The 11,894-nt window shown below is 38.4% G+C and overlaps 1 protein-coding gene across 4 annotated transcripts; it reads left to right on the forward strand.

Moving 5' to 3' along the window:
* Window positions 1–2,898: 2,898 nt before the first annotated feature.
* LOC141683777 (F-box/LRR-repeat protein At4g14103-like) lies at window positions 2,899–7,081 on the forward strand. Of its 4 annotated transcripts, XM_074488539.1 has the most exons (6): window positions 2,899–3,089; window positions 3,194–3,238; window positions 3,447–4,239; window positions 4,360–4,512; window positions 4,591–4,890; window positions 6,550–7,081. In XM_074488539.1, exons 3-5 carry the CDS (start codon window positions 3,547–3,549, stop codon window positions 4,873–4,875), a joined length of 1,131 nt encoding a protein of 376 aa, XP_074344640.1. In that variant the 5' UTR covers window positions 2,899–3,089; window positions 3,194–3,238; window positions 3,447–3,546; the 3' UTR covers window positions 4,876–4,890; window positions 6,550–7,081. The 4 variants fall into 4 exon arrangements, with proteins under 4 accessions (XP_074344640.1, XP_074344638.1, XP_074344637.1 ...); XM_074488537.1 differs by having other exon boundaries at window positions 3,194–4,239; window positions 5,577–7,081; XM_074488536.1 differs by having other exon boundaries at window positions 3,194–4,239.
* The last annotated feature ends 4,813 nt before the right edge of the window (window positions 7,082–11,894 follow it).

The following is an 11,894-nucleotide window of genomic DNA, read 5'->3' on the forward strand; positions in this document are numbered from 1 at the left end:
CATTCTTTAACTTGGGGTTAGTCTTATTAACGGGCATAAATTTGCGATAAGCAATCTTCTCACAAATTGGGGGAGATTGTTGTGCAAGACATGCTTGTATCATAACAAGACTAAGTCATACTGACAACCCTAAGATTAGTTGTATTGTAACCTTAATCTGTAATTCATACTTGTAACACTTAATGTCTGTAAAATGTAAATGGAGCAGACTGGAGCATTTTTCTCTGAACAGTGTCAAGCCTAAGAATTCTATCTGGAAGAAGATCAAGAAGATCATGCCTCAGAAGAATTATGAAGAAGCTTGGAGTTGAATAAATCTGTTTGGTGTAAAATATTCTAAGTCAAGATCTCTACAAGTCACAGAATTAGTGTTATAGAGAAATCATTCGAGAACTCCAGAATGACTTATCGAGAAGTCATTTAAACTCCAGAGAGTACCGACGGATGAGTAACATCTACCCGACGGATGAACAATATCTACTCGACGGATGAGGAATGTTTACTCGACGGATAAACCATCACTACTCGACGGATAAGCAACATCCACCGGGTGTAGAGAACTCAGGAATTGTCTGTCGAGAACTCAGAGATATCGACAAGTATACATTCATTAGAGAACTCTGAGTTATCGATAAGCCAAAGTCCATTAGAGAACTCTGAGTTATCGATAAACCAAAATTTACTAGAGAACTTAGAGTTGTCGATAAGTCTAGGCAACAATGAAATTTCAGAGATATCGACAAGCCAACATGCCTATCAAGATGTCGAGTTCTCTACAACTTAACTGGAGATCTCGAAGTGAAGAAATTTCTCTAAGTACAGGAATTGCAGAATAGTTCAATATCCAAGGTTGCAAATCAACAAACAATTCACACAGCTGGATTGACAAGTCTACAAAAAGCAGCTTGAGAGATGTGCAAGATCAACGACAAAGATTAACTGACAGAGAAGATTAAAGTAATCACGGGATGCTAAAGATATGCTAAGCCAGAAATGGAAGATTTGTTTTTCTATAAATAGAAATGACAAGTGACAGTTTAGAAAAGCTAATAGCATGTTTATTATCCACTGTGTAAATCAGCAGTTAACTGAGTTATAAAGTTAACACTGGTCCTCTAGTTAAGTTAAGAAGAACAATCAGATTAGAAAAGTTGTGTGTTCTCTCTCAAGAAAGAAGCTAAGTTCTAAAACAAGAACTTAGAGATTTTGTAGCAGAACACTGCTTGAATTTTAATATAAAATTAAGTGAGTTTTGAAGATCTTTGTTTTACATATTTGCACAGCTATTTATGTTTAACATCCATTCTACTAAATCATTAACAACAACCAACTGCTAAAGCCTAAGTCGATCGAAAATCAATCATTTAAGCCAAAACACATTCACCCCCCTCTGTGTTGTATTCATACCTAACATCTAGCAATGAGACTATTTTGGAAATGCAAGAAATGTTAAATCTCTCAGAATCTGATGAATTGGAATTCCACAGACAGCTCCAAAATCAGATAGAAGAAAACAACGGGAAGCTTGGAAAGAGATCTAGATCTTCAAGGAAATAGATTAATCTGCTCAAGCTAGAGGAGCACCTTTAAAATGACTGTGAGCAAATCTTTGTACACTTTGTTAATTGAAGCACTTTACAGTTTTATCTACTTCCATTTAAATTTGTATTTTTAGGGTGTTTTGTTATCATCAAGTTTCTCTTAATTTATGGCTACAATTCTAGTAGACATAAATTGGGGGAGATTTTTGTGTATATGTTGTGAACTTGATGATTTCATTAATAAAACACCTTAGTAGATTTAACTTAGTGAAAAATGTAGCACTCGACGGATAAGCAAATATTGTCCCGACGGATGACTCAATATAGTCCCGACGGATAAGGATTTGACATCCATCGAGTGAGTAGCTTATGTAACAATAAGTCTGTAGCACATTTCTGCTTACACCTTTGTTTCGATTTTGTAGTAGCATATAAGTCATGTTGACTTTAATTAGATATGCAGAATAGGTTGATTAATTGTACATAGATGATGTCTTATAATTCTGCATAAATGAAATGAAGTCAAGTGTCAAATAGCTACCCGACGGATAATCAACAATACTACTCGACGGATGATCAACAAGGTAACCCGACGGATGATCATGTACCCGACGAATAATCAATTCAAACATCTGTTGACAGTGACAACACAGTCACATGCGTCGAATGTATGCAAAAGGAATGTGGAAGCCTATTCAACTGGGTTTTAGAGAACAAAGAAGCATTGCCATTTTCATGCTATTATGAAGATATTCAAAGATGCTGGAATAGAGTAATGAAGTAGCATAGTATTAGACTTGATAGGTTTTGTTTTATTATCTTGTCTTATTATATGTAATCTTGGTGATATATAAATCAAGAGTAGCAAATAGAACAACTAGAAGACTAAGAAATACATTTTCTCAGAGAAACAATTGTAAGCTGTATCCTTAGCATTTCTCTATAAGTTTAGTTGTTCTTACTGTTGTAAGCAGCTGTGAGTTATTCAAACTTCACAGGATTCTCTTGATATATATATATATATATATATATATATATATATATATATATCCGGTGGATACATTTATTACTTTATGCTTTGATTTAACTAACTCTTATTCCGCACTTAGCAAATCAAACACCTATATATATTATTAAGATAGAACATTTTGTAATTCAAAATGTTAATTCAAAATGTTCTATTCACAAAATGTTCTATCTTGAATACGCAAAAAACAGAAACTCCAGCGAATTGGCTCAGCAACTCGTAGTAATCATTTACTGGTCAATAAAATAAAATAAGTTGAAACAGTGAATTTATATATTTAATTTTGTCACATATATATATATATATATAACTTTCCTGTCCTTTCACATATCCCCTTTTCGTGCAACTACAAATCGAAACCTAACCCAAATCTCTCAACTCTCAACCCTCAACCCTCAACCCTCATTCACTTTACTTTCATTACACAAAATGATCTTCATATGTACAATTACATAATCACACCTTTTTTTTTTTTATTACACCATTTCACTTCCATGATCCATCACTCTTGTTAATCCAAGGTTATCAATCTCTATCTATGTTCTACTTCCTTCAATTATCTTACCAATAATTAATTACTATTCTCGCTAACATTTTTCTTAATCTTATTCATTTTTTTTTGCAGGCTTATTAAATTGGCTTCGGTCTATTTAACCACAATAATCTCCTGGTAAAACATTATTATACACTTACTAATTCAGCTTATTACATATTGTATTAGTGTAAGAATGTATTGATATCATGTATTGCAACAAGAATCAGAAGCTATCCGAGTCCAAAACTGATAGAATAAGTTCCCTACCTGATTGTGTTTTGCAATTTATACTTTCGCTTATTCCTACTAAAGATGCTGTGGCTACTTGCATTTTGTCCAAAAGGTGGAAGTTCTTATGGACATCTGTACCTAATATTGACTTTGATGATGCTGCACTTTATCCTAATGCTGATTTTTCGTATCCGATTGAGGTTACTCGTTTTATGAATTTCGTTGAAAGAGTGCTTTTGCTTCGGGATTCTTCAAGTATTAAGAAGTTTCGTTTATCATGTCGTGTTTGTTTTAGTGCTTCTCGTGTTCATGCGTGGGTTTCTGCTGCGGTTATGCATGATATTGAGGAACTTGATCTATGTTTCTTTGTTGAAAAACCGTTTATGTTGCCGCTATGTGTGTTTGATAGTAAATCTCTCACTGTATTGAAGTTGCAAATGAATTGTGAACTACAGCTTCCCAATTGCATTTCTTTTCCGAGTCTTAAAAGGTTGGATCTATGCCTGGTTACGTTTTTGGATGACAAGTCCATGGATAAGCTTTTCTCCAATTGTCCTGTTCTCCAAGAGTTGTCCATTTTAGACTGTGAGTGGGTAAATTTGAGGGATGTTATGATTTCTATTCCTACCTTGAAGAGTTTGACTATAGATGATTTGCCGTATTATGGAACCTTTGATGTGAATGGCTGTCAGATTAAGATAGATGCAGAAAACCTCATGCACCTCAGTTACACTGGCTATTTGTGCAATGAGCTTATTCCTTGTCATGTACCTTCATTGTTTAAAGCACACATCCACATTCCAAATTTGTTTGAGGATCAGAAAGAAGTTGTCCCTCGAACTGCTAAGCTACTCAGGGGTTTGCAGCATGTCCATTCTTTGAGAATGTCTACTCGCACTATCAAGGTATCTGCCCCACTGGCTCTGAAATTTGCTGAAATTGTTGAAAAGATGATAAATATTTACATTTACTTTGTTATATTCCCGCCTGTTAATTGTTGGTTTATTTTCTATTCCCTTGCCAAGTCACTTTTCTTAGCAGGTAGCTTGCTGGAAGTACCCATATTTCAAAGATTGACCTGTTTAGAGCTGACCATGAAAATTGAGAATCTTTCTATTGCGGGATTGATGAATTTGCTTCACTGCTCACCGAATCTAGAATCTATACACTTTTTTGAGGTAGGTCCTTAGAACCTAAAACTCAATTTAAGCAATTACAATTATCACCTGTTATCCAATTTGTCTCATTGCCGTTAGGGACTTCAGCTATGTGTGTGCTCTGATGATGATGCTTGGTATTTAAAACCAGCACCTAGATGTTTGGTGTCCTGCCTAAAGAAGGTCATGTTCCAAAATTTTAGAGGATATGATTCAGAAATATGCTTCTTGAAGTATTTTCTGGAAAATGCACTAGTTTTGGAGAGAATGTATATCTATTCTGCCAAGAATATCAAAGGAAGTCAGAAGAGGCAAAAGGAAGTGAAAATGTCGCTGCAGTCCTTAGACATAGGCTCGAAAAGCTGCGTACTCACTTTCATTTAAAGCTTCAAAGATACTGTGAGCACTTCATGTCATTGTCCAACTTGATGTTTGCTTAATTTTTTTTTCTTATAAGATTATAGTATTAATTAGGCGTTCGTTTCTCGCTGAAGTCCTTCAAAGGTGTTTTAGTTTGATGAATAGTTGGATTACGAGGATAAATATATCATTTGAAAGAAATTAAGATATAATAGTAAACTTTCCAGAATGATCATATGCAGTTGAGAAGTTAACAGCAAATATTGACAGTCAACTGTGAACCATAAATGAAGATTATTTTTAAGGGCTAAGGCATATCATTCTCTAATAAATAAGCCTCATGATATAATCTTGTTGCACTAGTACTCAATTTTAGAAAAACTGGGTCTCCTCCCACATCATACAAAATGGAGAAAAGATGAGAATCTTTGTTAAGAATTTTCTTATCTCTTGGAATGGTTAATGTTTGATTTTGAATCCAGTTAAAAATGTTCTTCAAAGAGCCTTTGTCCAAAAAATAAAATTCGAGTCCTAGTTCTATGTTGCAAAAGCTCAAGGAAGAATTATGTAGGTAAGTCATAAACCGAACACCTTTATGATCTAGTTCTAGAGTTTTATTGGTATTTCCTTTTACTGGAAAAAAAATACTTTGTTGCTAATTGGAATCATGACATTGGAATATTTAAAAAATGTCGAGTAATTTTTTTTGGTGGTTGGACTTTTAGTGCACAGTTGGTGACCACACTTTGTCTCTGCCATTTAAAAAAGCGGCTGAACATCAAAAAGTAGAGGCTAGACATCTGCCACTTCTGGTGGAAGCAATGTCCTGGCTGAACATCAAAAAGTAGAGGGTAGACATCTGCCACTTCTGGTGGAAGCAATGTCCTGTCACCGACATGTGAAAGGAAATTCCAACCACCACATTGCTGCATCTAGGCAATGGCCAGCCACCACTCTCCAATTTACTCACAAACTGTTAGAGAAGTTTACAAGTTATATGAAGCTCCTGTGTTATAATAAATGCAATCTAAACTCCTTTCAAGACTAAAAGATCTATTTACTCTGTCTTAACCTTTTTCTCTGTAGTAGATAGTTTATATTCATATAAATTCCCAAAGTTCATTGGTGCAAGTTCATTATCTTATGCCATAGCATATTGTGTACGAAACTAGCGGGAAGCATTTGATTGTGGCGCACATTGCATCTTTGTATTCATATGTTCACAATTTTCATCTTTTATTTTTTAATTTCGTGCTTAAGCCTTTGTTTAAATCAAGCACTTGCTAGCTTTCATAAAAATATATATTGTAAAATTAAGCACTTGCTCTTTACTTTTGGTTTCTTTGTTAGAGTCTAGTGGGGATACTATATTCAATGTTTTTGTCCTCTTAGCATGAGGTCTGAATAAATGAATCTTACATATTTGTTATTTGCTTTTCAGAATTTTTTTTTGCCACCTTTTCATTATCCAACAGATGATTAAATTTCATGTTGGAAATTCGCTGAGTTTGGTCATTTAAGATTTTAATACAGTTTTCTTTAAATTATTCTTGATTTTTATTTAACTATAAAGTAGCTATAATTTAGCAACTGAAATACCATTGAATTCATCTGGAGAAAAAAGTAAAGCAGTTGTAGCTTTATCTTTGTTGAATAGTTGAATTACAGTTTTTTATGGGAATGACTATTGTTTTGCAGATATGTTGGTGAGGATTTAGTGGAGAAGTATCCCTCATACTTTATGGCTCTTGAAGATCCCCTATACTTTTTTGGTGTTACAAGCTCTTAACTTTGCTCATGTTGCTTGTTTACCTAGATGCTACATTTTGATCCTAATATTTGTTTCTACTTTCTAGCATCCCTTTTTGTCCTTGATTTCAGCATTGACTTTTGACTATGGCGGAACTACCTGTTCTTATATTTCTGCATTTCATGATGGGCTGCAACTAATGGTGCTCTTATCACTCGGTCCAGGATGTGTGTAGGTTTTTTGTTCATCAACATTGTAAAGTTCACAGCGGTAATAGAGAGTCAACATGCTTGCTTACACTGGTACCAAGTGGCTGAATGCCAACAATCCTATTATAAGGGGTTGTTGGATTTAAGCTCGTTACCTTTGTGATTTTTTTAGTCACAATGTAAAATGCTCTAAATCTGTATTATTTCACTCGTTTGCAGACTGTATATTCTACACATTAACTGAGAATATAAGATAGTCTTTCTCTGTTCAGTTGACCAGAATTAGTGAACAGTGTTTTTTTTTTGTGAATTGATTGCATGTGACGGACTAATGAGTTCAGATTTGAAAATGGTTCCTGACCGAAAAAAGATTTGTCAATTGTTTAAGATGCGAACTATGCTTGAAGACTTTGGATAAATCGTTTAGAAGAACCTGCCCAGCAGCTTTGTTAATCTTTTACTACCTTTACTGGTACATGAGGTTCATTAAGATCATCCATTGTCAAATATTATATTATATAAGACGAGGGGTTCAGTCTCATGATTTTGCAAATATTAATATCACAAATGATACATGATAATCAGAAACTCAACCATTGTGCCAAGCAAATTTTCTTGGGTTAATCACTCTCTCGTACTCATATCAAAATAGATGAAAATAGGTATAAGTATCAAGTGTAGGCATCTAATGTAAGTAATAAATATTACGTATAAGTATTAAGTAATAAGCAAGATAACTCCTGTTGGTGGGACTGTTCCTTCGATGCCGTGCCTGGATCCTTCGCCGCAAACAACACCGGAAGGGGGGTTTAGGTCCCGCGGTGCCTCCGGCGTGAGAGTAAGAACTCGTTTTGGGGGAAGATGAAGGTATATATGAATACAGGGTGGCTGTGTGTGTATATGAGTGTGAGAGAGTGATTAACCCCAAAACCCTATCTTCTTGGGCTATTTATAGCCCAAGGATAGGGTTTTGGGGTTGGTACCTTTAAATTGTAGCCATCGGTTCTGGGAGCGGAGGACACCTGGTTGGAGTGAATGTTTTACACGTGTCAGTACGAGATTGGCTGAGGAATGTTCTGAGGATCTTCTGACACGTGCCCTGATTATTCCCATGATTGATGTATGACAGTTGTCCACATCATGTGCTTGGGCCAGTGTCTCACGTGCTGGGATTTATCAAGGTTGAGCTTGCGGGACTGGGTCAGTCAGGACTGGTAGGGTGCATGACTAGACTGAGTAGGGAGTCCGGGACCCGTCATTCCCGGAGCTGCACTGAGTTGGGAGTCCAGAACTAGTCCTTCCAGAAGCTGTATGGAGTTAGGATTTCGGGGCAAAGCCCTGCAAGGGCTATATGTACTATCATGTGCCCCCACTTTCTTATGCAGATTTTCTGGATGGGGGAGTAAATTTGGGCTTGTTTGAAGAACGTGAGCTTTTGATTGTTGTTTTTAGGAGAATTTGAGCTATTCTTGGAGCCTGTCCGGATTGCGTTGAGTTCGGCCAATCAGGACTAAAGTTGGTTGTCTTTAGAAGAATTTGAGTTTTTCTTGCCCCCCAGTCCAGATTGTGTTGAGTTCGGCCAATCAGGACTAAAGTTGGTTGTCTTTAGAAGAATTTGAGCTTTTCTTCCCCCCAAGTCCGGATTGCGTTGAGTTCGGCCAATCAGGACTAAAGTTGGTTGTCTTTAGAAGAATTTGAGCTTTTCTTTCCCCCCAGTCCGGATTGCGTTGAGTTCGGCCAATCAGGACTAAAATTGGTTGTCTTTAGAAGAATTTGAGCTTTTCTTGTCCCCTCAGTCCGGATTGTGTTGAGTTCGGCCAATCCGGACTAAAGTGGTTGTCTTTAGAAGAATTTAAGCTATTCTTGCCCCCCAGTCCGGATTGTGTTGAGTTCGGCCAATCCGGACTAAATTTGGTTGTCTTTAAAAGAATTTGAGCTTTTCTTGCCCCCCAGTCCGGATTGTGTTGAGTTCGTCCAATCAGGACTAAAGTTTGTTGTCTTTAGAAGAATTTGAGTTTTTCTTGCCCCAGTCCGGATTATGTTGAGTTCGGCCAATCCGGACTAAAGTGGTTGTCTTTAGAAGAATTTGAGCTTTTCTTGCCCCCCAGTCCGGATTGCCTTGAGTTCAGGAGTCCGGACTTGGAAGTTGAAACGGTTTTGGGGATTTCCCCCCAATGAATTGAATTATTACAGATGTAAGAATTGTGGATAGGACCTTCTCTTCTTTTCTTTTCTCGCTTTTTCTTCTTGTTTTCTCTGAAGCTTTTCCGGCGATTGTTGACGGGAGAAGTCGAGGTTTTCTGCTCATTTGTTGGTCGTCCTCAAACTCTCCGTATTCTTTATCTCTGTAAGTTTTTATCACTTCTTTTATCTGTTTTTCATGTGCTTCGAGTTTCTGTTAATTGGTTTGTTTTTGCTTGATTTATTCCGAAGGGTTTTTGTTTTCATATGTATGATTGTGTTTGTTTGTGTGTATGTAAGTATATGTTTTTGGTATAGTTTGGTGTTTTGATTTTGGTTTATAGTGTTTGTGGAAGTAGGATTTTTTGTTTGGGTCCGGACTTGGTTTCTTAGTCCGGACTGATGTATTTTTGTTATTTGGTTTTTCGATGTTTTGTGTTTTTGTGACTTTTATGTCCGGAGTAATAGGTTAGTTTTAGGGGTTTGTAGTCCGGAGTGGTTGCTATGTTTTGGGTGTTTGTTTTGGCTTTTGAGCTTGGGTCTCCGGGCCGTTTGCTCTTGACTTTAAATAAAATTGAACATAGGATAGTCCGGACCATGTAGCTTTCAAGAATAATAAACTGTAGGGATTTAGACTAACCTTTATCACTTGTTTTAGGTTTATGGTCCGGACTAAAGCTCGTGCCAAGGCATACATAACTTGCTACCCGGGGCCGTCTGGTTCAGATTTGGAGTGTTCCAGCGATTCTGAGCGGGTTGAAATGGGGAAGAAGGCTTCCACCTCAGATTCTGAAGCTATAACCAAGCTTATTGTAGCTAAGATTTCTTCTAGGAAGGTACCTTGTAGTCCGGAGGGTTTGTGGGTTAAGACCCCGGGTTACTTTATCACGAAGAGCGATGAAATAGATAACAGCTTCTACTACAGAAGTATTAGGTCCGGGTACGCTAGACAGCCAAATGCGGGTCCGGGGCCTTACAATAAGGAATAATTCGACACGAAGTTCGTTGGTAGTATAGTGGCTAAGGAGCATTATGAGTTGAGGGGGGAATATGCTTCTCTAAACCATGCGGCACAGGATTCGTCAATCCGGGCTGCCTTCCAGCTCGATCCCCGAATTGAATGGAGGTGACCTGAGCTCGAAGAAAGAATATATCACAGGCCAGGTGATGGTTTTGTTCCGGTGTGGCTGGAGCATCTCCGGTCTGGATGGAATCCGCACTGACACTTGTTCCTTAAGCACTTGTGTAAGTATGTGTATAAGATTTCTCCGATACAGATAATGCCGAATGGTATAAAATGGATGACCTGGTTTATTGCTTGCTGCAACCAGTTTAAAGTGCAGCCCACCTTTAAGTTATGGCATCATCTTTTCCATCTGGTCCGGTCCATCCAGTTTCCTATGTATGAACTTCGGTTCCGGGCTCCGGAGTGTGGGTATGGTGGCTCCTACAGCCCCGTCATTCAGCAGTCTTCGTTGAAGTACTGGAATGGGGAGTTGATAATGCTGAGGGGGTTGGACTTGCATTATCTTCCCCATGTTATTTCTGAGGGAGTCCGAACTCGGTTCCGGAGGGACGTTCTCCGGGGAAATGTTATTCGGATGATTTTTGTTTTTTGCGAATGTCTGGGTTTCCAGATGACTCGTGACACTTTCATGATTCACAAGACTATGCATAGGCTAGGCTGTAAGTTATCTGTTTTTATATCCGGACTGCTTATATGTTTTCTTGTCCGGACTTGTCGTTTGCTTTCTTCTGTTGCAGTTCTTCATCATTTTTTACTTGTGTTTTTACTTTGTTCTTTTGCAGGCTTACCGCACTATAATCCGGGTATGTCGTCTTCGACATACAGTGATGCACTGAAGGGTTTGGGCAAAACTTTTAAGCTGCCGAAGAAAGTTGCTGCTGCTGGGTCCAGATCTAATGCTTCTGTGGAGGAGGGGTCCCAGAGCAATGCTGTATCAAGGCCGGAGGTTGATGTTACTGAGAGGGCTCCAGAGAAGGATGTTGAGCTGGAAGTTGGTGATGAGTTCGAGAACCTTGAGGATCTTGGGCCTATTGGGGAAGTTCCGGGTGTTGAGTCCGGACGAAAAAAGAAGAGGCTCCGGACACTTGGGACGAAACCTCCTCGGACTGAGAATTTCGAAGCGGGTTCTGGGTCCGGAGCTGGTAAGGGGAAGGGTTTGGAGGATAAAGGTCCGAATGCAGGCAGTCCGTAGCTGGAAGTTAAAGTTGCTCGCTTTATGGCCGGAATTCCTTCAGAGGCTGATTGAAAGAAAATGAACCTGGCCGGATTCGATGCCACTATGAAGGAGTGCTCCCGGCTCTGGGGTCAGGTACATTATCTTCATATTCTTTTTTCTTCTGTTCAATTGCCTTAGAATAGTTTTCTAAGTAATCTATTTTTTGTAGCTTGGTGGCTATATGGTTGGATCTGCTTCTTTGGCCTATCATGAGCTTAAAGATGCCCGAACTGCTATTGCTGATAAGGACACTGAGATTGGTCAGCTCCGGGATCAGATCATTGTGAAGGATACTTCTCTGTCCGGATTGAACACGCACCTTTCTAATGTCACTACCCGGGCTGAGAACGTTGAGAATGAGGTTTCTGATCTTAAGTCCGAACTGGCTGAGCTCCGGAGGCAGCTGTCCGCTGTGAGGCCGGAAGCTGAAGTCATTGCAGAGTTCAAGAGATCCGAGGAGTATGATAAGGCCATGGCCAATGCTGGTGCTCCGGAGATCGCTCGTTGCTGGCTGGTTGCAGAGAGACATATCAAGACTAATCCGGAAGCCGATTGGGATAGCTTTGTTAACGAGTTTATCAAGGCGAAGGAAGATATATAACTTGGACTAGGGGAGCCGGAGCCGTTTTATGGCCCTTGTTCCAGCTTCCTTCTTCCTAA

The sequence above is a fragment of the Apium graveolens genome, chromosome 9 (genome assembly GCF_009905375.1).
Source record: "Apium graveolens cultivar Ventura chromosome 9, ASM990537v1, whole genome shotgun sequence".
Taxonomy (NCBI): domain Eukaryota; kingdom Viridiplantae; phylum Streptophyta; class Magnoliopsida; order Apiales; family Apiaceae; genus Apium; species Apium graveolens.